Source organism: Oncorhynchus mykiss, chromosome 21, assembly GCF_013265735.2.
Source record: "Oncorhynchus mykiss isolate Arlee chromosome 21, USDA_OmykA_1.1, whole genome shotgun sequence".
Taxonomy (NCBI): Eukaryota; Metazoa; Chordata; class Actinopteri; order Salmoniformes; family Salmonidae; genus Oncorhynchus; species Oncorhynchus mykiss.
Window position 1 is genome coordinate 63,959,323 of NC_048585.1, and position 26,618 is coordinate 63,985,940.

General features: G+C 43.0%; 1 protein-coding gene across 3 annotated transcripts in view; it reads left to right on the plus strand.

Annotated features, from left to right (window-relative positions):
• Nucleotides 1–26,618, plus strand: part of tfr2 (transferrin receptor 2) — a 172,591-nt gene that overhangs the window by 66,129 nt on the left and 79,844 nt on the right. For all 3 annotated transcript variants that reach the window (XM_036958415.1, XM_036958416.1, XM_036958417.1), the window contains 7 exons: nt 5,844–5,955; nt 10,239–10,481; nt 12,821–12,960; nt 13,058–13,239; nt 17,401–17,520; nt 18,169–18,251; nt 22,166–22,229. In XM_036958415.1, the coding sequence (XP_036814310.1) occupies nt 5,844–5,955; nt 10,239–10,481; nt 12,821–12,960; nt 13,058–13,239; nt 17,401–17,520; nt 18,169–18,251; nt 22,166–22,229 (944 nt within the window). The remainder of the gene's footprint in view (nt 1–5,843; nt 5,956–10,238; nt 10,482–12,820; nt 12,961–13,057; nt 13,240–17,400; nt 17,521–18,168; nt 18,252–22,165; nt 22,230–26,618) is intronic.

The following is a 26,618-nucleotide window of genomic DNA, read 5'->3' on the forward strand; positions in this document are numbered from 1 at the left end:
CTAGTGATACATGTATTACATAAAGATGCAGTAGATGATATAGATAAACAGTATATACATATACATATGAGATGAATAATGTAGGGTATGTAAACATTATATTAAGTAGCATTGTTTAAAGTGGCTAGTGATATATTTTACATCAATTCCCATCAATTCCCATTATTATCAATGTTAGTGGTGGCTGTTTAACAGTCTGATGGCCTTGAGATAGAAGCTGTTTTTCAGTCTCTCGGTCCAAGCTTTGATGCACCTGTACTGACCTCGCCTTCTGGATGATAGCGGGGTGAACAGGCAGTGGCTCGGCTGGTTGTTGTCCTTGATGATCTTTATGGCCTTCCCGTGACATCGGGTGGTGTAGGTGTCCTGGAGGGCAGGTAGTTTGCCCCCTGTGATGCGTTGTGCAGACCTCACTACCCTCTGGAGAGCCTTACGGTTGTGGGCGGAGCAGTTGCCGTACCAGGCGGTGATACAGCCCGACAGGACGCTCTCGATTGTGCATCTGTAGAAGTTTATGAGTGCTTTTGGTGACAAGCCGAATTTCTTCAGCCTCCTGAGGTTGAAGAGGCGCTGCTGCGCCTTCTTCACAATGCTGTCTGTGTGAGTGGACCAATTCAGTTTGTCTGTGATGTGTACGCCGAGGAACTTAAAACTTATTACCCTCTCCACTACTGTTCCATCGATGTGGATAGGGGGGTGTTCCCTCTGCTGTTTCCTGAAGTCCACAATCATCTCCTTAGTTTTGTTGACGTTGAGTGTGAGGTTATTTTCCTGACACCACACTCCGAGGGCCCTCACCTCCTCCCTGTAGGCCGTCTCGTCGTTGTTGGTAATCAAGCCTACCACCGTTGTGTTGTCCGCAAGCTTGATGATTGAGTCGGAGGCGTGCGTGGCCACGCAGTCGTGGGTGAACAGGGAGTACAGGAGAGGGCTCAGAACGCACCCTTGTGGGGACCCAGTGTTGACGATCAGCGGGGTGGAGATGTTGTTACCTACCCTCACGACCTGGGGGCGGCCCGTCAGGAAGTCCAGTACCCAGTTGCACAGGGCGGGGTCGAGACCCAGGGTCTCGAGCTTGATGATGAGTTACACACACTATACACTACACACAGAGTCTGCAACACCACTAAGCAAGCAGGCACCATGAAGCCCAAGGAGCTCTCCAAACAGGTCAGGGACAAAGTTGTGGAGAAGTACAGATCAGGGTTGGGTTATAAAAAAATATCAGAAACTTTGAACATCCCACGGAGCACCATTAAATCCATTACTAAAAAATGGAAAGAATATGGCACCACAACAACCCTGCCAAGAGAGGGCCGCCCACCAAAACTCACAGACCAGGCAAGGAGGGCATTAATCAGAGAGGCAACAAAGAGACCAAAGATAACCCTGAAGGAGCTGCAAAGCTCCACAGCGGAGATTGGAGTATCTGTCCATAGGACCACTTTAAGCCGTACACTCCACAGCTGAGCTGGGCTTTACGGAAGAGTGGCCAGAAGAAAATTAGCAAACATGTTTGGTGTTTGCCAAAGGGATGTAGCAGACTCCCCAGACATATGGAAGAAGGTACTCTCGTCAGATGAGACTAAAATGTAGCTTTTTGGCCATCAAGGGAAACGCTATGTCTGGCGCAAACCCAACACCTCTCATCACCCCGAGAATACTATACCCACAGTGAAGCATGGTGGTGGCGGCATCATGCTGTGGGGATGATTTTTATCGGCAGGGAAACTGGTCAGATTTGAAGGAATGATGGATGGCGCTAAATACAGGGAAATTCTTGAGGGAAACCTGTTTCAGTCTTCCAGAGATTTGAGACTGGGACGGAGGTTCACCTTCCAGCAGGACAATGACCCTAAGCATACTGCTAAAGCAACACTCGAGTGGTTTAAGGGGAAACATTTAAATGTCTTTGAATGGCCTAGTCAAAGCCCAGACCTCAATCCAATTGAGCATCTGTGGTACGACTGTACACAGATTGCTGTACACCAGCGGAACCCGTCCAAATTGAAAGAGCTGGAGCAGTTTTTGCATTGAAGAATGGTCAAAAATCCCAGTGGCTAGATGTGCCAAGCTCATAGAGACATACCCCAAGAGACGTGCAGCTGTAATTGTTGCAAAAGGTGGCTCTACAAAGTATTGACTTTGGGGGGGCTGAATAGTTATGCAGCGCTCAAGTTTTTTGTCTTATTTCTTGTTTGTTTCACAATATAAATATTTGGCATCTTCAAAGTGGTAGGCATGTTGTGTAAATCAAATGATTCAAACCCAATTCCAGGTTGTAAGGCAACAAAAAAATACCAAGAGACTTGCAGCTGTAAAATACGGGCCACTGTATACACATTCTGATACCGACTATATATATAATAATATGTATTTATTTAACCAGGTTGAGAAGTTCTCAAATACAACTGCGACCTGGCCAAGATAAAGCAGCGCGACACAAACAACAACAGAGTTACACATGGGATAAACAATAAACAAAAAGTCAATAACACAATATAATTTTATTTTTAAAAATCTATATACAGTGTGGGCAAATGTAGAAGAGTAGGGAGGTAAGGCAATAAATAGGTCATAGAGGCGAAATAATTACAATTTAGCATTAACACTGGAGTGATAGATGTGCAGATGATGATGTGCAAGTAGAGATACTGGGGTGGAAATGAGCAAGAGGGTAAGTAATAATATGGGAATTTGGTAGCTGGGGTGATAAATAACAAAATGGGGATGAGGTAATTGGGTGTGCTATTTACAGATTGGTTGTGTACAGGTACAGTGATCGGTAAGCTGCTCTGACAGCTGATGCTTAAAGTTAGAGAGGGAGATATAAGACGCCAGCTTCAGTGATTTTTGCAGTTCGTTCCAATCATTGGCAGCAGAGAACTGGAAGGAAAGGCATCCAAAAGGAGGAATTGGCTTTGGGGATGACCAGTGAGGTATACCTGCTGGAGCGCATGCTACGGGTGGGTGTTGCTATGGTGACCAGTGAGATGAGATAAGGCGGAGCTTTACCTAGCAGAGACTTATAGATGACCTGGAGCCAGTGGGTTTGGCAAAGAATATGTAGTGAGGACCAGCCAACAAGAGCATACAGGTTGCAATGGTAGGTAGTATACGGCGCTTTGGTGACAAAACGGATCCAGTTTGCTGAGTAGAATGTTGGGGGCTATTTTGTAAATGACATCACCAAAGTCAAGGATTGGTAGGATAGTCCGTTTTATGAGGGTATGTTTGGCAGCATGAGTGAAGGAGGCTTTGTTGCGAAATAGGAAGACAATTCTAGATTTAATTTTGGATTGGAGATGCTTAATGTGAGTCTGGAAGAAGAGTTTACAGTCTAACCAGACACCTAGGTATTCCAGGTCAGAACCGTTCAGAGTAGTGACGCTAGTCAGGCAGGCAGGTGCGGGCTGCAAATGGTTGAAGAGCATGCACTTAGTTTTACTTGCAGTTGGAGGCCACGGAATGAGTGTTGTATGGATTTGAAACTCGTTTGGAGGTTTGTTAGCACAGTGTCCAAAGAAGGGCCAGAAGTATACAGAATGGTGTTGTCATGACTGTCCTGACCAGGTCAGGTTACAGGAGACCACAACCCTACAGATTATCTCTCAACCCCAACAGAGGAGGAGAGATCTAGGTGTGGGGGTTTTATGACTCCTCACGCACCTGGTAAATCTCAGGCCACAGACAACATTCCTTTTTCCTGTTACTATGGAGAACCAGCCTCAGAACATTAAACATGAAATAAAGGGACTTTGGAACAATGGTTTCCGTCAGCCACAATGGTGGTCATGACGATAGATGGAATATGAAAATGTATGTCATTTGGTGGTCATGACGATAGATGGAATACGAAAATGTATGTCATTTGGTGGTCATGACGATAGATGGAATACGAAAATGTATGTCATTTGGTGGTCATGACCATAGATGGAATATGAAAATGTATGTCATTTTTGTTTTGTTATTAAAGGTTAATAGATGACGTTATTACGTGAAGAGTTTTCCTAGTTGATGTTTGGTGTTTATACATTGTACGTTGTATGGAAAATATCAAAATCAAAGAGAATGTTTTGGGGAAGATGAAATGTTAAGTTAGTTGTCTGAAATTGGATTTGAATAAAATCTAGATCCATAAGAGCGGAAGTTTGGGGCAAGGCTAGGATTAGAATAGCATAGATGACAAATTCACCCAAATGTATATTTCTCTCTTGTACTTTATTTTTTCTCTCTCTCTTTTATGTCCCCATCGTGGGTAACACGCGCCATAGTGTGTTGGCCCGTTATACTAAGTTCTAATCAATATAATAATAATAATAATGTGTTTTGTCTATGTGTGTCTTTTATCATCATTTTTGCTTTTTAGAAAATAAATATTCAACTAAGATTGGTGTGGTACGAACTCATTGGTGAGACCCGGGTCCGAACTCATTGGTGAGACCCGGGTCCGAACCCATTGGTGAGACCCGGGTCCGAACCCATTGGTGAGACCCGGGTCCAAACCCATTGGTGAGACCCGGGTACGAACCCATTGGTGAGACCCGGGTCCGAACTCATTGGTGAGACCCGGGTCCGTGCAGATTCACGGGCTATACGACGTTCAGAACGAGATTGGAAGAGGCAACTGGTTAATTAACGGCTGTTGTAAAATCGATATTCTGATATTCTTTGAGTTAATTTGGGAAATAGAAACTCAATAAAAACTAGTTTTCCCATGGTGCCCCAGGTTAATGAGTTAACAGGTTAATGAGTTAACAGGTTAATGAGTTAATAATTGGTTAACAGGTTAATGAGTTAATAATTGGTTAACAGGTTAATGAGTTAATAATTGGTTAACAGGTTAATGAGTTAATAATTAGTTAACAGGTTAATGAGTTAATAATTGGTTAACAGGTTAATGAGTTAATAATTGGTTAACAGGTTAATGAGTTAATAATTGGTTAACAGGTTAATGAGTTAATAATTGCTTGATTCAGTTAATCACGCAATTAGAAACTTTAATCATTCGATGAGCAACAGTCGTCACATCAACTAATAGAATGTCACGACAGTGTTGTCTGAGTAGAGGTGGATAACAGAATCACCAGCAGCAAGAGCGACATCATTGATATATACAGAGAAAGGTGTCGGCCCGAGAGTTGAACCTTGTGGCACCCCCATAGAGACTGCCAGAGGTCCGGACAACAGGCCCTCCGATTTGACACACTGAACTCTATCTGAGAAGTAGTTGGTGAACCAGGCGAGGCAATCATTTGAGAAACCAAGGCTGTTGAGTCTGCCGATAAGAATGCAGTGATTGACAGAGTCGAAAGCCTTGGCCAGGTCGATGAAGACAACTGCACAGTAATGTGTTTTATCGATGGTGGTTATGATATCGTTTAGGACCTGAGTTGCACCCGCTCTAAAACCAGACTACATAAGACGGTGGTCAATACAAATGATAACCCCCCCCCCAAAATCTATTTTAATTCCAGGCAACAAAATAGGAAAAATGCCAAGCCACTGTAGTGTATAATGTATGTAGTGTATAGAGTATAAGTATAATGTGTGTGTAGTGTATAGAGTATAAGTATAGTGTGTGTAGTGTATAATGTCTGTATTGTAAAGTAGAGACTCCCGAGTAGTCGTCTATCACGGTGCTAGAGATGTCACTACAGACCCTGGTTCGATTCCGGGCTGTATCACAACTGGCCATGATCGCACAATTGGCCCAGTGTCGTCCGGGTTAAGGGAGGGTTTGACCCGGGGGGTCTTTACAAGTAGGCCGTCATTGTAAATAAGAATTTGTAATTAACTGACTTAAATACAAAAAAAGAGTGTGTGTGTGTGTGTGTGTGCAGGATCCAGAGGAACTCTCTATGGATGGTGGATTCACAGGGAGAGGTGTTGGAGGAGATTCCTCTGGAAGATCCAGACTCCTACTGTGCCTACAGCGCCACCGGCACCGCCACGGTAACGCAGACAGAGTGTTTAAATGTACTACGTACAGGACCAGTCAAAAGTTTGGACACACCAGGGTTTTTCTTTATTGTTACTATTTTCTACATTGTAGAATAATAGTGAAGACATCAAAACAATGAAATAACACATATGGAATCATGTAGTAACCAAAAAAGTGTTAAACAAATCTAAATATATTTTGTATTTGAGATTCTTCAAAGTAACCTCCCTTTGCCTTGATGACAGCTTTGCACACTCTTGGCATTCTGTCATCCAGCTTCATGAGGTAGTCACATGGAATGCATTTAAATGAACAGGTTTGTCTTGTTAAAATTCATTTGGGGAATTTCTTTCCTTCTTAATGCGTTTGAGCCAATCAGTTGTGTTGTGACAAGGCAGGGGTGGTATAGAGAAGATAGCCCTAATTGGTAAAATGCCAAGTCCATATTATGGCAAGAACAGCTCAGATAAGCAAAAAGAAAGACATGAAGGTCAGTCAATCCTGAAAATGTTAAGACCTGAAAGTTTCTTCAAGTGCAGTCGCAAAAACCATCAAGAGCTATGGTGAAACTTGCTCTCATGTGGACCGCCACAGGAAAGGAAGACCCAGAGTTACCTCTGCTGCAGAGGAAGAAGTTCATTAGAGTTACCAGCCTCAGAAACTGTAGCCCAAATAAATTATTCACAGACTTCAAGTAAGATGGAACCGTGGAACTATCAGAGGAGACTGCGTGAATCAGGCCTTCATGGTCGAATGAATTTCTGCAAGGAAACCAATAATAAGAAGAGACTTGTTTGGGCCAAGAAGTCCAAGCATGGGAAATCTGTCCTTTGGTCTGATCAGCCCATGGCTGTGAAATGCAGAGTAGGTTAATGGATGATCTCTGCATGTGTGGTTCCCACCGTGAAGCATGGAAGAGGAGGTGTGATGGTGTGTGGTTCCCACCGTGAAGCATGGAAGAGGAGGTGTGTTGGTGTGTGGTTCCCACCGTGAAGCATGGAAGAGGAGGTGTGATGGTGTAGGGGTGCTTTACTGGTGACACTGTCTGTGATTTATTTATGGTTCAAGGCACACTTAACCAGTATGACTACCACAGCATTCTGCAGCAATACACCATCCCATTAGGTTTAGGGGTTAGGTTTATGGTTAGGTTAGGTTTATGGTTAGGTTTAGGGGCTAGGTTTATGGTTTAGAGTTAGGTTTATGGTTAGGTTAGGTTAGGTTTATGGTTTATGGTTAGGTTAGGGGTTAGGTTTATGGTTTATGGTTAGGTTTATGGTTTAGAGTTAGGTTTATGGTTAGGTTAGGTTAGGTTTATGGTTTATGGTTAGGTTAGGGGTTAGGTTTATGGTTTATGGTTAGGTTAGGGGTTAGGTTTATGGTTTATGGTTAGGTTTATGGTTTATGGTTAGGTTAGGTTAGGTTTATGGTTAGGTTAGGTTTATGGTTAGGTTTATGGTTTATGGTTAGGTTTATGGTTTATGGTTAGGTTTATGGTTAGGTTTATGGTTTATGGTTAGGTTTATGGTTTATGGTTAGGTTTATGGTTTATGGTTAGGTTAGGTTAGGTTTATGGTTTATGGTTAGGTTAGGGGTTAGGTTTATGGTTTATGGTTAGGTTTAGGGGTTAGGTTTATGGTTTATGGTTAGGTTTATGGTTTAGAGTTAGGTTTATGGTTAGGTTTAGGGGTTAGGTTTATGGTTTATGGTTAGGTTTATGGTTTATGGTTAGGTTCAGGGGTTAGGTTTATGGTTTATGGTTAGGTTAGGGGTTAGGTTTATGGTTTATGGTTAGGTTTATGGTTAGGTTAGGTTTATGGTTTATGGTTAGGTTTATGGTTTAGAGTTAGGTTTATGGTTAGGTTAGGTTTATGGTTAGGTTAGGGGTTAGGTTAGGTTTATGGTTAGGTTTAGGGGTTAGGTTTATGGTTTATGGTTAGGTTTAGGGGTTAGGTTTATGGTTTATGGTTAGGTTTAGGGGTTAGGTTTATGGTTTATGGTTAGGTTAGGGGTTAGGTTTATGGTTTATGGTTAGGTTAGGGGTTAGGTTTATGGTTTAGAGTTAGGTTTATGGTTAGGTTTATGGTTTAGAGTTAGGTTTATGGTTAGGTTTATGGTTTAGAGTTAGGTTTATGGTTAGGTTTATGGTTTAGAGTTAGGTTTATGGTTAGGTTTAGGGGTTAGGTTTATGGTTTATGGTTAGGTTTATGGTTTAGAGTTAGGTTTATGGTTAGGTTTATGGTTTATGGTTAGGTTAGGTTTATGGTTTATGGTTAGGTTAGGGGCTAGGTTTATGGTTTAGAGTTAGGTTTATGGTTAGGTTTATGGTTAGGTTTAGGGGCTAGGTTTATGGTTAGGTTAGGTTAGGGGTTAGGTTTATGGTTTATGGTTAGGTTAGGGGTTAGGTTTATGGTTTATGGTTAGGTTTAGGGGTTAGGTTTATGGTTTATGGTTAGGTTTAGGGATTAGGTTTATGGTTTATGGTTAGGTTTAGGGGTTAGGTTTATGGTTTATGGTTAGGTTAGGGGTTAGGTTTATGGTTTATGGTTAGGTTAGGGGTTAGGTTTATGGTTTAGAGTTAGGTTTATGGTTAGGTTTATGGTTTAGAGTTAGGTTTATGGTTAGGTTTATGGTTTAGAGTTAGGTTTATGGTTAGGTTTATGGTTTAGAGTTAGGTTTATGGTTAGGTTTAGGGGTTAGGTTTATGGTTTATGGTTAGGTTTATGGTTTAGAGTTAGGTTTATGGTTAGGTTTATGGTTTATGGTTAGGTTAGGTTTATGGTTTATGGTTAGGTTAGGGGCTAGGTTTATGGTTTAGAGTTAGGTTTATGGTTAGGTTTATGGTTAGGTTTAGGGGCTAGGTTTATGGTTAGGTTAGGTTAGGGGTTAGGTTTATGGTTTATGGTTAGGTTAGGGGTTAGGTTTATGGTTTATGGTTAGGTTTAGGGGTTAGGTTTATGGTTTATGGTTAGGTTTAGGGGTTAGGTTTATGGTTTATGGTTAGGTTTAGGGGTTAGGTTTATGGTTAGGTTAGGGGTTAGGTTTATGGTTTAGAGTTAGGTTTATGGTTAGGTTTAGGGGTTAGGTTTATGGTTTATGGTTAGGTTTAGGGGTTAGGTTTATGGTTTATGGTTAGGTTAGGGGTTAGGTTTATGGTTAGGTTAGGGGTTAGGTTTATGGTTAGGTTTATGGTTAGGTTTATGGTTAGGTTAGGTTTATGGTTAGGTTTAGGGGTTAGGTTTATGGTTAGGTTAGGGGTTAGGTTTAGAGTTAGGTTTATGGTTAGGTTAGGTTTATGGTTAGGTTTAGGGGTTAGGTTTATGGTTTATGGTTAGGTTAGGGGTTAGGTTTATGGTTTATGGTTAGGTTTAGGGGTTAGGTTTATGGTTAGGTTAGGGGTTAGGTTTATGGTTTATGGTTAGGTTAGGGGTTAGGTTTATGGTTTAGAGTTAGGTTTATGGTTAGGTTTAGGGGTTAGGTTTATGGTTTATGGTTAGGTTTAGGGGTTAGGTTTATGGTTTATGGTTAGGTTAGGGGTTAGGTTTATGGTTAGGTTAGGTTTATGGTTTATGGTTAGGTTAGGGGTAAGGTTTATGGTTTATGGTTAGGTTAGGTTAGGTTTATGGTTAGGTTTAGGGGTTAGGGGTTAGGTTTATGGTTTATGGTTAGGTTTAGGGGTTAGGGGTTAGGTTTATGGTTTATGGTTAGGTTTAGGGGTTAGGGGTTAGGTTTATGGTTTATGGTTAGGTTAGGTTTATGGTTTATGGTTAGGTTAGGGGTAAGGTTTATGGTTAGGTTTAGGGGTTAGGTTTAGGGTTAGGTTTAGGGGTTAGGTTTAGAGTTAGGTTTAGGGGTTATAGTTAGGGTTAGGTTTAGGGGTTATAGTTAGGGTTAGGTTTAGGGGTTATAGTTAGGGTTAGGTTTAGGGGTTAGGTTTAGAGTTAGGTTTAGGGGTTAGGTTTAGAGTTAGGTTTAGGGGTTAGAGTTAGGGTTAGGTTTAGGGGTTATAGTTAGGGTTAGGTTTAGGGGTTAGGTTTAGAGTTAGGTTTAGGGGTTAGGTTTAGAGTTAGGTTTAGGGGTTATAGTTAGGGTTAGGTTTAGGGGTTATAGTTAGGGTTAGGTTTTGGGGTTGTGGTTAGGTTAGGTTTAGTTGAAAGGGAAAATAGTATTTTGAATGGGAATCAATTGTGTCCCTACAAGGTTAGTAAAACAAGACTGTGTTTTTATATTTGTGTGAATATGTGTATGTGTGGGGTAGTCTTTTGTACCTCTGACTTCATGTCTCTCTCTACAGGGGGGCGTGGTGTATGTAAATTACGGCCGCCAGCAGGATTTTGACTGGCTGCAGTCTTCGGGAGTGTCTGTGGTTGGCTGCGTTGTAGTGATGCGTGTGGGGGGCGGGGTTAGTTATGCTGAGAAGGTGCTATTGGCTCAGAAGGCTGGAGCAGGCGGAGCCTTGATCTATCCAGATCCTGCTGATATCTCTCAGGACCCTCGACGCCTGGGGCTAAACAGTTACACCGCTATATCAGAACACGTATGTTACACCTCTATATCAGAACACGTATGTTACACCTCTATATCAGAACACGTATGTTACACCTCTATATCAGAACACGTTTGTAACACCTCTATATCAGATCACGTATGTTACACCTCTATATCAGAACACGTATGTTACACCTCTATATCAGAACACGTATGTTACACCTCTATATCAGAACATGTATGTTACACCTCTATATCAGAACACGTATGTTACACCTCTATATCAGAACACGTATGTTACACCTCTATATCAGAACACGTATGTAACACCTCTATATCAGAACACGTATGTTACACCTCTATATCAGAACACGTATGTTACACCTCTATATCAGAACATGTATGTTACACCTCTATATCAGAACACGTATGTTACACCTCTATATCAGAACATGTATGTTACACCTCTATATCAGAACACGTATGTTACACCTCTATATCAGAACACGTATGTTACACCTCTATATCAGAACACGTATGTAACACCTCTATATCAGAACACGTATGTTACACCTCTATATCAGAACACGTATGTTACACCTCTATATCAGAACACGTATGTTACACCTCTATATCAGAACACGTATGTTACACCTCTATATCAGAACACGTATGTTACACCTCTATATCAGAACATGTATGTTACACCTCTATATCAGAACACGTATGTTACACCTCTATATCAGAACACGTATGTTACACCTCTATATCAGAACACGTATGTAACACCTCTATATCAGAACACGTATGTTACACCTCTATATCAGAACACGTATGTTACACCTCTATATCAGAACACGTATGTTACACCTCTATATCAGAACACGTATGTTACACCTCTATATCAGAACACGTATGTTACACCTCTATATCAGAACACCTACAAATACCTAAGTGTCTGGTTAGACTGTAAACTCTCCTTCCAGACTCCCATTAAGCATCTCCAATCCAAAATTAAATCTAGAATTGGCTTCCTATATTGCAACAAAGCATCTTTCACTCATGCTGCCAAACATACCCTCATAAAACTGACCATCCTTCCGATCCTCGACTTCGGTGATGTCATCTATAAAATTGCATCCAACACTCTACTCAACAAACTGGATGCAGTCTATCACAGTGCCATCCGTTTTGTCACCAAAGCCCCATACACTACCCACCAATGCGACCTGTATGCTCTCGTTGGCTGGCCCTCTCTTCATACTCGTCACCAAACCCACTGGCTACAGGTCATCTACAAGTCTCTGCTAGGTAAAGCCCCGCATTATCTCAGTTCACTGGTCACCATAGCAGCACCCACCCGTAGCATGCGCTCCAGCAGGTATATCTCACTGGTCACCCCCAAAGCCAATTCCTACTTCGGCCGCCTTTCCTTCCTTTCCTTTGCTGCCACTGACTGGAACGAACTGCAAAAATCTCTAAAGCTGGAGACTCTTACCTCCCTCACTAGCTTCAAGCACCAGCTGTCAGAGCAGCTCACAGATCACTGCACCTGTACATAGCCCATCTGTTAACAGCCCATCTATCTACCTACCTCATCCCCATACTGTATTTATTTATTTATTTATTTTGCTCCCTTGCACCCCAGTATCTCTAATTGCACATTCATCTTCTGCACATATTCCATTCCAGTGTTTTAATTGCTATATTGTAATTACTTCGCCACCATTGACCTATTTATTGCCTTAACTCCCTTATCTTACCTCATTTGCACACACTGTATGTAGACCTTTTGTTTTCTCTGCACTACAGAGTGCAGAGAAAACACTACAGAGTGCCTGGGAGGCCGAGCAGTTGCCATACCAGACAGTGATGCAACCAGTCAGGATGCTCTCGATGGTGTAGTTGTAGACCTTTTTGGGAAATGTATTAACTCAAAAGGCTTAACAGGTAGCTTGGGAAATGTCCCAAAATTCTCAAACATGGCAAATGCTCCAAATCAAACACTGGCCCTTTAAGGCGATAACTAAAGTAAACTATCACTGGCCCTTTAAGGCAATAACTAGAGTAAACTATCACTGGATAACTAAAATAAACTATCACTGGCCTTTTAAGGCAATAACTAGAGTAAACTATCAATGGCCCTTTAAGGCAATAACTAGAGTAAACTATCAATGGCCCTTTAAGGCAATAACTAAAGTAAACTATCAATGGCCCTTTAAGGCAATAACTAAAGTAAACTATCACTGGCCTTTTAAGGCAATAACTAAAGTAAACTATCACTGGCCAGACAGAGTGAGCTTCAAACCTTAATCATATTGGGGTTCTGTCCTGGCTGCTCCAACATTTGTGACAGAGCTTCACAGCTCTCTCCCATCCAATCAACAGGTCCATCTGGGATCAGGTGACCCCTTCACCCCTGGCTTCCCCTCCTTCAACCACACCCAGTTCCCGCCCACACAGTCCTCTGGCCTGCCTGTCATCCCTGCTCAGCCAATCAGTGCCAACGTAGCCTCCAAGCTACTCAGGTAAGCCCCGTCCTTCCCTCTGGTGTCCCAGGTGTGACTCCTTCTCTCCCTCCACCTCACCCCTTCTCTCCCTCCACCTCACCCTTTCCTCCCCCAGTCAATTGACCGGTCCAGTGTGCCCGCGCGGTTGGCAGGGCCGGCTGCCATACGTCCGTTGTGTCCTGGGGCGGGGCTTCACCTCTGCAGACGGCAGGAGGATCAGGATGGGGGTCTATAACACCATGACTCCTGTTCTACTGAACAACATCTTCTCTTCTCTGGAGGGAAGGATAGAACCTGGTGAGAGGGAGGAGAGCGGGAGGAAGGGGAGGGAGTAGAGTGAGCTCCAAAACTATTGGTACAGTGTCAAATTGTACGTTAATGTGGATGGTACCATGATTATGGATAGTCCCGAATGAATCACGAATAATAATGACATCACTTCCTGAAACAGGAGGTTAAACAAAATGTGTAACATAGTATCACAATATTACCATTCAATATATCCAAATATATGATTGGGAATGTGATCAATATTTACGGTAATATAAGTACAATATTCAGTTAGGGAAAAAAAACACAATTTAGACATATAAAACACCTCCCTCTGCAACTGGATCCTGGACTTCCTGACGGGCTGCCCCCAGGTGGTAAGGGTAGGTAACAACACATCCGCCATCCTCAACTCAGGGGTGCGTGCTCAGTCCCCTCCTGTACTCCCTGTTCACTCATGACTGCGTGGCCAGGCACGACTCCAACACTTTTTTTTACGTTTGCCGACAAACAACCAGTTCAGCCAAGTCCACAATACATATTGGTGCTGGGTAGAGCATCAGAGGGACGTTCATTGAGGTAGATCTTGAGGGCCTCTAGGCCACCTTGATGGCGGATGTTAGTATATAGACTGGTGACATCAAAAGTAAACAGAATTGTCACGTTCTGACCATAGTTCTTGTGTGTTTTCCTTGTTTTAGTGTTGGTCAGGACGTGAGCTAGGTGGGAATTCTATGTTGTGTGTCTAGTTTGTCTATTTCTATGTTTGGCCTGATATAGAGAATATAATTTTCAGGTACGTGGTCCACAGATTTCACAAAAAGATCTGTAGAATGCGTGGGGAGGGAGATCGCCCAGGGTTTCCCAAAATACTCTACAAAGGTAGAGATATTGTCTGTCAGAGATCCTACTCACAGTGGGTCTGCCTGGAATGGGTGGTGTCATGCTCTTGTGAATGTTTTGGTTAGAGCGTGTATATGCGACAGGTGTGGTTGGGCACTAAACCTTGATAAACTCATTATCGGTCTTTGTAATTTTCCCTTCATTCAAACATTTTAACAATTTATCATGGGATCAGAGACTTGAATTGATTAGTAAGGGGCCTTTTGGGAGTCTTTTGTCAAATTCGTCATCACTAAGTTTCCTTTTCATAGTCTGCTGCATTTAGTTGCACCTCCTTTGTCATCAGGTTTTATAATGGTACTGGAGTCGTTGTTCCATAAGAGATGATTTCTTTGGACATATCTTGTTTTCTTTATTCTTAGCCAGGAGATGATGTACCTCTTTCTCAACTAGACGGGAAATTGTTTCAAGAGAGGGATTTCTTTTGGGTGGTAAAAAATGTGCTTTTCCTCTTAAAATATGTATTTCCACCTTGTCCATGTCCTCAAGGGCGAGAGTCAGGTTCATTGTCATTCAGGTTATCAATGGGAAAAACGTTAGCACTAATTCCTGTGCGGTTACTAATATCGATCAATAGATTAACATTGGCAGGTGCATAGGGAGCAACCCCATTGTTATAAACAAAATGTTTTACCTCTTGTTTCAGGAAGTGATGTCACTGAGCACTGTCCCTATATATAGGACCTTCCACCCCCACCTGGGATATGGATGCCTGATGACCCAAGGGTGGAAATGTTGTAAATGAATATCACCTGGGATAGGGATGCCTGATGACCCAAGGGTGGAAATGTTGTAAATGAATATCACCTGGGATAGGGATGCCTGATGACCCAAGGGTGAATACGTTGTAATATCACCTGGGATAGGGATGCCTGATGACCCAAGGGTGGATACGTTGTAATATCACCTGGGATAAGGATGCCTGATGACCCAAGGGGGGAAATGTTGTAATATCACCTGGAATAGGGATGCCTGATGACCCAAGGGGGGAAATGTTGTAATATCACCTGGAATAGGGATGCCTGATGACCCAAGGGTGGAAACGTTGTAATATCACCTGGGATAGGGATGCCTGATGACCCAAGGGTGGAAATGTTGTAAATGAATATCACCTGGGATAGGGATGCCTGATGACCCAAGGGTGGATACGTTGTAATATCACCTGGGATAGGGATGCCTGATGACCCAAGGGTGGAAATGTTGTAAATGAATATCACCTGGGATAGGGATGCCTGATGACCCAAGGGTGGATACGTTGTAATATCACCTGGGATAGGGATGCCTGATGACCCAAGGGTGGAAATGTTGTAAATGAATATCACCTGGGAGCATGAATAACAGGATAAGGGGTAGAGGGTAGGAGATAAGGGATAGAGGGTAGGAGATAGGCGATAGGGGGTAAGGGGTAGAGGGTAGGAGATAGGGGGTAAGGGGTAGAGGATAGGAGATAGGGGGTAAGGGGTAGAGGATAGGAGATAGGCGATAGGGGTACGGGGTAGAGGGTAGGAGATAGGGGATAAGGGGTAGAGGGTAGGAGATAGGGGGTAAGGGGTAGAGGGTAGGAGATAGGGGGTAAGGGGTAAGGGTTAGAGGGTAGGAGATAGGGGATAAGGGGAAGGAGATGGGGGATAGGGGGTAGAGGGTAGGAGATAAGGGGTAGAGGGTAGGAGATAGGGGGTAAGGGGTAGAGGGTAGGAGATAGGGGTAGAGGGTAGGTGATAGGGGATAAGGGGTAGAGGGTAGGAGATAGGGGATAGGGGGTAAGGGGTAGAGGGTAGGAGATAGGGGGTAAGGGGTAGAGGGTAGGAGATAGGGGGTAAGGGGTAAGGGTTAGAGGGTAGGAGATAGGGGATAAGGGGAAGGAGATGGGGGATAGGGGGTAGAGGGTAGGAGATAGGGGGTAAGGGGTAAGGGTTAGAGGGTAGGAGATAGGGGATAAGGGGAAGGAGATGGGGGATAGGGGGTAGAGGGTAGGAGATAAGGGGTAGAGGGTAGGAGATAGGGGGTAGAGGGTAGGAGATAAGGGGTAGAGGGTAGGAGATATGGGGTAAGGGGTAGAGGGTAGGAGATAAGGGGTAGAGGGTAGGGGATAGGGGGTAAGGAGTAGAGGGTAGGAGATAGGGGGTAGAGGGTAGAGGGTATGGTAATTATGCCTCTAACTTTCTCACTCATCATTATTCATGATTCATTCAGGATTATCCCTAATCATGGTAGCATCCACATTCATGTAGTGTTTATAAACATATTCTATACTTATTTACAATTAAAATGACTCCAAAATGACACAATACATTATATAGCATTGAGTTCTATTGGCCAAATCTAATCAAATGAGGTAATCTCTGCTAGGAATACGGGACCAACTACTACACGTTTAAATGAGGTAATCTCTGCTAGGAATACGGGACCAACTACTTACTACACGTTTAAATGAGGTAATCTCTGCTAGGAATACGGGACCAACTACTGCACGTTTAAATGAGGTAATCTCTGCTAGGAATACGGGACCAACTACTACACGTTTAAATGAGGTAATCTCTGCTAGGAATACGGGACCAACTACTACACGTTTAAATGAGGTAATCTCTGCTAGGAATACGGGACCAACTACTACACGTTTAAATGAGGTAATCTCTGCTAGGAATACGGGACCAACTACTGCACGTTTAAATGAGGTAATCTCTGCTAGGAATACGGGACCAACTACTACACGTTTAAATGAGGTAATCTCTGCTAGGAATACGGGACCAACTACTACACGTTTAAATGAGGTAATCTCTGCTAGGAATACGGGACCAACTACTGCACGTTTAAATGAGGTAATCTCTGCTAGGAATACGGGACCAACTACTACACGTTTAAATGAGGTAATCTCTGCTAGGAATACGGGACCAACTACTACACGTTTAAATGAGGTAATCTCTGCTAGGAATACGGGACCAACTACTGCACGTTTAAATGAGGTAATCTCTGCTAGGAATACGGGACCAACTACTACACGTTTAAATGAGGTAATCTCTGCTAGGAATACGGGACCAACTACTGCACGTTTAAATGAGGTAATCTCTGCTAGGAATACGGGACCAACTACTGCATGTTTAAATGAGGTAATCTCTGCTAGGAATACGGGACCAACTACTACACGTTTGACTACTTTAATTAACATACAAGAGAATCCCAATACTTTGGTCCCCTAAAATGGGGGGACTATGTACAATGTGGAGCTCATTGTAGATTCTGACCTAAGACCTACCTATATCTCTCTCCCCCTCCTCCTCCCTGTAGACCAGTACATTATAATGGGGGCCCAGAGAGATGCGTGGGGGCCGGGGGCGGTGAAGGCCGGGGTTGGAACAGCCATCCTACTGGAGCTGGCTCGAACCTTCAGCAACATGGTGCAGAACGGTACGAACCACAAAACAACCATAACAAACCACAATATAACCATAACACAACCACAATATAACCATAACACAACCACAATATAACCATAACACAACCACAATATAACCATAACACAACCACAATATAACGATAACACAACCACAATATAACCATAACACAACCACAATATAACGATAACACAACCACAATATAACCATAACACAACCACAATATAACCATAACACAACCACAATATAACCATAACACAACCACAATATAACCATAACACAACCACAATATAACCATAACACAACCATAATATAACCACAATATAACCATAACACAACCACAATATAACCATAACACAACCACAATATAACCATAACACAACCACAATATAACCATAACACAACCACAATATAACCATAACACAACCACAATATAACCATAACACAACCATAATATAACGATAACACAACCACAACACAAACACAATATAACCTCGACACAACCACAATGTGTGTGTGTGTGTGTGTGTGTGTGTGTGTGTGTGTGTGTGTGTGTGTGTGTGCGTGTGTGTGTGTGTGTGTGTGTGTGTGTGTGTGTGTGTGTGTGTGTGTGTGTGTGTGTGTGTGTGTGTGTGTGTGTGTGTGTGCGTGCGTGTGCTAGGTTTCTACCCCAGGAGGAGTCTGTTGTTTGTCAGTTGGGACGCTGGAGACTTTGGGAACGTTGGTGCCACAGAGTGGTTGGAGGTTGGTACCTCTCTCTTCTTCTCTACCTCTATCCCTCTCTTTAGGGCTCTCTCCCTAGAGAGAGGAATACATCTCATATAAATCACATTGGCTACACATGGCCTGTCTGCAACGAACTTGAAACATTGTATCAACTATTAACTTTGGTTCTGGCCTGAAGCTTGCAGCTAGAGAACTTGCAACATTGTATACAATATTTTGGGCCCTGAGAGTTTCCTGCTCAGTGAGCTCGGGACAGACACAGCTGGAGACTGCAGAAGGGATAAGAAGCAGTGACTTGAACAGGAGCTCACCGGAGCTGAGTACCGACACCTCAAATGTTCTACTGCCTGAGGTCCTGTTCCTCTTATAGAATATTATCTCTAAAGTATTGTAGAGGTCCTGTTCCTCTTATAGAATATTATCTCTAAAGTATTGTGAAGCTCCTGCTCCTAAATATAAACAGTCCTGGCACCTCAAATGTTCTACTGCCTGAGGTCCTGTTCCTCTTATAGAATATTATCTCTAAAGTATTGTAGAGGTCCTGTTCCTCTTATAGAATATTATCTCTAAAGTATTGTGAAGCTCCTGCTCCTAAATATAAACAGTCCTGGCACCTCAAATGAGTACTGGAACCTATTTCAGTCCAAGTCAAGCCCCGATAAGAAGTAATCAGGTGGGACTATTTTATGACGTTTCCACTGCATCAGACATTACATTTCTACCTTTCATGCTGAGTGGTTATCGAAAGGGAGAGAGGTAAATAACAGCTGGTACACGATATCTAAGGAAGTCTCAAGCTATTTTTTTTAATTTAATTTATTTGTACCTTTTTATTTAACTAAGCAAGTAAGTTAAGAACAAATTAAAATGTTCAATGACAGTCTAGGAACGGTGGGTTAACTGCCTTGTTCAGGGGCAGAATGACAGATTTTTACCTTGTCAGCTCGGGGATTCTATCTTGCAACCTTTCGGTTACTAGTCCAACGCTCTAACCACTAGGCTACCTGCCGTCTCTATTGCTCGCATTGCTCGCCTGAGGTAGAGTATCTCATGATAAGCTGTAGACCACAGTACCTACCGAGAGAGTTTTCACCTGTATTCTTTGTAGCTGTTTACATACCACCACAGTCAGAGGCACTAAGACGGCATCGAATGAGCTGTTTTCTGCCATAAGCAAACAAGAAAACACTCACCCAGAGGCGGGGACTTTAATACAGGGAAACTTAAATCTGTTTTTTAAATCTGTTTTATAAAATTTCTATCAGCTAAATGTGCAACCAGAGGGGAAAAAACTCTGGACCACCTTTACTCCACACACAGAGACACACAAAGACACATACAAAACTCTCCCTTTCCCTCTATTTGGAAAATCTGACCAGAATTATATCCTCCTGATTCCTGCTTACAAGCAAAAACTAAAGCAGGAAGCACCCGTGACTAGGTCAATAAAAAAGTGGTCAGATGAAGCAGATGCTAAGCTACAGGACTGTTTTGCTAGCACAGACTGGAATATGTTCTGGGATTCCTCCGATGGCATTGAGGAGTACATCACATCAGTCTCTGGCTTCATCAATAAGTGCATCGATGACATCGACAAACCATCAAACAGGCAAAGTGTCAATACAGGACTAAGATCGAATTGTACTACACCGGCTCTTACGCTCGTCGGATGAGGCAGAGCTTGCAAACCATTAATACTGTAAAGGGGAAGCACAGCCGAGAGCTTCCCAGTGACACAAGCCTCCCAGAGAAGCTAAACCGAGTCTGTAATACCAACATGTATAAGCAGACCACCATAGTGCCTTCAAAGTAGTCACCCTTTGCCTTGATGACTGTTTTACACACTCTTGGTATTCTCTCAACCAGCTTCACCTGGAATGCTTTTCCAACAGTCTTGGAATGAAGGAAAAGCAGCACCTGTTGGCTAATTTTCTTTATTTCTGTTTTCCGACTCATCTCAAATGGGTTGAGGTCGGGTGACTGTGGAGACCAGGTCATCTGATGCAGCACTCCATCACTCTCCTTCTTGGTCAAATAGCTCTTACATAGCCTGGAGGTGTGTTGTGTCATTGTCCTGTTGAAGAACAAATGATACTCCCACTAAGCACAAACCAGATGGGATGGCGTATTGCTGCAGAATGCTGTGTAAGCCATGCTGGTTGTGTGCCTTGAATTTTAAATAAATCACAGACAGTGTCACCAGCAAAGCACCCCCACACCACCACACCTCCTTCATGCTTCACGGTGGGAACCGCACATGCAGAGATCATCCGTTCATCTACTCTGCGTCTGACAAAGACATGGCGGTTGAAACCCAAGTCTCAAATTTGGACTCATCAGACCAAAGGACATATTTCCGTTGGCCCAAGCAAGTCTCTTCTTCTTATTGGTGTCCTTTAGTAGTGGTTTGTTTGCAGAAATTCGACCATGAAGGCCTGATTCACGCAGTCTCCTCTGAACAGTTGATGTTGAGATGTGTCTGTTACTTGAACTCTGTGAAGCATTTATTTGGGCTGCAATTTCTGAGGCTGGTAACTAATGAACTTATCCTCTGCAGCAGAGGTAACTCTGGGTCTTCCTTTCCTGTGGTCGTCCTCATGAGAGCCAGTTTCATCATAGAGCTTGATGTTTTTTGTGACTGCACTTGAAGAAACTTTCAAAGTTCTTGTCTTAAAGTAATGATGGACTGTCGTTTCTCTTTGCTTAGTTGAGGTGTTAGCAATGTACGTTATTATTCAATAACACTCCAAAGCAAGTCAGGGGGAGAAAAATAGGTTTAGTCTCCCCTGTCCTCAACTATTCTCCCACTGAACAAAGGAACAGGATGCCATTTATAACCCCTCACCCTAGCCTTGGGTTGACCAATCAGAAGTCCTTGCAGTACAACTTGGCCAATGGCCAAATAACAAGTATCCTGCCCCAGACTCAATGTACAGTCCAATGTGGCCCACGTAGCACAAGTCGCTCTGAGTTCAGGACATTCCACAGATTCTAATAGATGTTGAACTGAAACCCAACTCCTAATTTCCTATTGACCATTATTATATTTTATACACTTTTGACCATTAGGACTCTAGTTTTTAGTCCTCTCATCCTCTGCATTGTGTCTTATCTTATCTTCAAAATATTCTTATACTATGGACTTGGTCTTTTACCAAATAGGTCTATCTTCTGTATACCCCCCCTCCCACCTTGATACTATCTTATGTATACCACCCCTACCTTGTCACAAGACAACTGATTGCGTCAAACGCATTAAGAAGGAAAGAAATTCCACAAATGAACTTTTAACAAGGCACACCTGTTAATTGAAATGCATTCCAGGTGACTACCTCATGAAGCTGGTTGAGAGAATGCCAAGAGTGTGCAAAGTTGTCATCAAGGCAAAGGGTGGCTACTTTTGGAGAATCTCAAATATAAAATATAGTTTGATTTGTTTAAAAAATGTTTGGTTACTACATGATTCCATATGTCTTCACTACTGTTCTACAAGGCAGAAAATAGTAAAAATAAAGAAAAACCCTTGAATGAGTAGATGTGTCCAAACTTTTGACTGGTACTATATATATTTGTTACAGCTCGACTAAAACAATCTTGGTTGACCAACAACCTAACGCCCAAACAATCGACCAGTCGACTAATTGAGGCCGGCCCCATCTCTCTCTCTGTCTCTCTCTCTGTCTCTCTCTCTCTCTCTCTCTCTCTCTCTCTCTCTCTCTCTCTCTGTCTCTGTCTCTCTCTCACTCTCTCTCTCTCTCTCTCTGTCTCTCTCTCTCTCTGTCTCTGTCTCTCTCTCTCTCTCTCTCTCTCTCTCTCTCACTCTCTCTCTCTTGCTCGCTCTCTCTCTCTACCGATATCTCTATTGTTCTTTCTCTACCTCTGTCTGTCCATGTATTATCCTGAACCTCTCTTACCTCTCCTATGGTTGCCAGGGTTACCTGTCCATGCTACACCTGAAGGCCGTGGCGTACTTCAGTCTGGACCAGGCGGTTATGGGTAAACCAAAGAGCCACAGCATAACATTGTTCCAATGTTGAACATATGATGTGAAATATACACTGAACAACACTATAAACGCATAATGTAAAGTGTTGGTCCCATGCTTCATGATCTGAAATAAAAGATCCCAGAAATGTTCCATATTCACAAAAGGCTTATTTCTATAAAAAAAAAATTCACACAACACAATGCCACAGATGTCTCCTGTTTTGAGGGAGCGTGCGATTGGCATGCTGTCTGCAGGAATGTCCACCAGAGCATCTTGGTTAATTTCTCTACCATAAGCCACCTCCAATGTCGTTTTAGAGAATTTAGCAGTGTGTCCAACTGGCCTCACAACTGCAGACTACGTTTAACCACGCCAGCCCAGGACCTCCACATCCGGCTTCTTCATCTGCGGGATTGTCTGAGGGGGTGGGGCATTTCTGTCTATAATAAAGCCCTTTTGTAGGGAAAAACTAATTCTGATTGGCTGGGCCTAGCTCCCAAATGGGTGGGCATATGCCCTCCCAGGCCCATCTATGGATGTGCCCCTGCCCAGTCATGTGAAATCCATAGATTCGGGCCTAATGAATTTATTTCAATTGACTGGTTTGCTTATTTATTTTTAACCTTCATTTAACTAGGCAGTTAAGAACAAATTCCCATTTACAATGACGGCCTCCCCCGGCCAAACCCGGACGACACGGGGCCCATTGTGTGCCGCGCTATGGAACTCCCAATCGCGGCCGTTTGTGATACAGCCTGGAATCGAACCAGGCTCTGCAGTGACGCCTCTAGCACTGCGATGCGGTACCTTAGACCGCTGCGCCACTCGGGAGCCCCCCACATAGCACTGAGATGCAGTACCTTAGACCGCTGTGCCACTCGGGACCCCCCCACATAGCACTGAGATGCGGTACCTTAGACCGCTGTGCCACTCGGGAGCCCCCCACATAGCACTGAGATGCGGTACCTTAGACCGCTGTGCCACTCGGGACCCCCCCACATAGCACTGAGATGCGGTACCTTAGACCGCTGCGCCACTCGGGAGCCCCCCACATAGCACTGAGATGCAGTACCTTAGACCGCTGTGCCACTCGGGACCCCCCCACATAGCACTGAGATGCGGTACCTTAGACCGCTGTGCCACTCGGGAGCCCCCCACATAGCACTGAGATGCGGTACCTTAGACCGCTGTGCCACTCGGGACCCCCCCACATAGCACTGAGATGCGGTACCTTAGACCGCTGTGCCACTCGGGAGCCACCACATAGCACTGAGATGCGGTACCTTAGACCGCTGTGCCACTCGGGAGCCCCCCACATAGCACTGAGATGCGGTACCTTAGACCGCTGTGCCACTCGGGAGCCCCCACATAGCACTGAGATGCGGTACCTTAGACCGCTGTGCCACTCGGGACCCCCCCACATAGCACTGAGATGCGGTACCTTAGACCGCTGTGCGACTCGGGAGCCCCCCACATAGCACTGAGATGCGGTACCTTAGACCGCTGTGCCACTCGGGAGCCCCCCACATAGCACTGAGATGCGGTACCTTAGACCGCTGTGCCACTCGGGACCCCCCCACATAGCACTGAGATGCAGTACCTTAGACCGCTGTGCCACTCGGGACCCCCACATAGCACTGAGATGCAGTACCTTAGACCGCTGTGCCACTCGGGAGCCCCCACATAGCACTGAGATGCAGTACCTTAGACCGCTGTGCCACTCGGGAGCCCCCACATAGCACTGAGATGCAGTACCTTAGACCGCTGTGCCACTCGGGAGCCCCCACATAGCACTGAGATGCAGTACCTTAGACCGCTGTGCCACTCGGGAGCCCCCACATAGCACTGAGATGCAGTACCTTAGACCGCTGTGCCACTCGGGAGCCCCCCACATAGCACTGAGATGCGGTACCTTAGACCGCTGTGCCACTCGGGACCCCCCCACATAGCACTGAGATGCAGTACCTTAGACCGCTGTGCCACTCGGGACCCCCACATAGCACTGAGATGCAGTACCTTAGACCGCTGTGCCACTCGGGACCCCCCCACATAGCACTGAGATGCAGTACCTTAGACCGCTGTGCCACTCGGGAGCCCCCACATAGCACTGAGATGCAGTACCTTAGACCGCTGTGCCACTCGGGAGCCCCCACATAGCACTGAGATGCAGTACCTTAGACCGCTGTGCCACTCGGGAGCCCCCACATAGCACTGAGATGCAGTACCTTAGACCGCTGTGCCACTCGGGAGCCCCCACATAGCACTGAGATGCAGTACCTTAGACCGCTGTGCCACTCGGGAGCCCCCACATAGCACTGAGATGCAGTACCTTAGACCGCTGTGCCACTCGGGAGCCCCCCACATAGCACTGAGATGCGGTACCTTAGACCGCTGTGCCACTCGGGACCCCCCCACATAGCACTGAGATGCAGTACCTTAGACCGCTGTGCCACTCGGGACCCCCACATAGCACTGAGATGCAGTACCTTAGACCGCTGTGCCACTCGGGACCCCCCCACATAGCACTGAGATGCAGTACCTTAGACCGCTGTGCCACTCGGGAGCCCCCACATAGCACTGAGATGCAGTACCTTAGACCGCTGTGCCACTCGGGAGCCCCCACATAGCACTGAGATGCAGTACCTTAGACCGCTGTGCCACTCGGGAGCCCCCACATAGCACTGAGATGCAGTACCTTATATACGAATATATACGATGTTAAATATATCTGATGTTAAATATATCTGATGTTAAATATATCTGATGTTAAATATATACCATGTTAAATACATACAGTTCAGACCCCTTGACTTTTTTTTTTTTTTTAATGTTTCAGCCTTATTATAAAATGGAATAAATAGTTTTTCCCCCCTCATCAATCAACACACAATACCCCATAATGACATCACAATACCCCATAATGACATCACAATAACCCATAATGACATCACAATACCCCATAATGACATCACAATACCCATAATGACATCACAATACCCCATAATGACATCACAATACCCCATAATGACATCACAATACCCCATAATGACATCACAATACCCCATAATGACATTACAATACCCCATAATGACATCACAATACCCCATAATGACATCTCAATACCCCATAATGACATCACAATACCCCATAATGACATCACAATACCCCATAATGACATCACAATACCCCATAATGACAAAGGAAAAACAGGTTTTTATACATTTATAAAAATACATTTATAAAAATAAAATAAAACATTTGAAATATCACATTTACATAAGTATTCAGGCCCTTTACTCAGTACTTTGTTGAAGCACCTTTGGCAGCGATTACAGCCTCCAGTCTTCTTGGGTATGACGCTACAAGCTTGGCACACCTGTATTTGGGGAGTTTCTCCCATTCTTCTCTGCAGATCCTCTCAAGCTCTGTCAGGTTGGATGGGGATTCATACATTTTAGAACAAGGCTGTAACGTAACAAAATGTTGAAAATGTCAAGGAGTCTGAATACTTTCTGAATGCACTGTATGACGTAAAAATGTTATGATGTTAAATATGTATGATAAATACGTATAATAATAAATATATATATATATTTTAAATTATGTATGATAAATACATATATAAAATATAGATTTTGTTAAATATGTCTGATAAATACATATGATAATAAATATGTTAAATATGTCTGATAAATACATATGATATTAAATATATATTTTGTTAAATATTTATCATGTTGAATACATATAATGTTGAATATAGAATTTAAAAAAATATTTTGTTAAATATATATGATAAATACATCTGATGTTAATTACATATAATGTTGAATATAGATGTTAAATATATATGATAATAAATGTATATAATGTTAAATATACAGTGGGGAGAACAAGTATTTGATACAGTGCCGATTTTGCAGGTTTTCCTACTTACAAAGCATGTAGAGGTCTGTCATTTTTTTCACTGTATATGATCATAAATACATATGATGTTAAATATATATGATAATAAATATATATGATGTTAAATATATATGATGTTAAATATGATAATAAATATATATGATGTTAAATACGATAATAAATATATATGATGTTAAATATATATGATAATAAATATATATGATGTTAAATATATATAATAAATATATATGATAATAAATATATATCATGTTAAATACATATGATGTTAAATATATATGATGTTAAATATATATGATAATAAATATATATGATGTTAAATATATATGATAATAAATATATATGATGTTAAATATGATAATAAATATATATGATGTTAAATATGATAATAAATATATATGATGTTAAATATATATGATAATAAATATATATGATGTTAAATATATATGATAATAAATATATATGATGTTAAA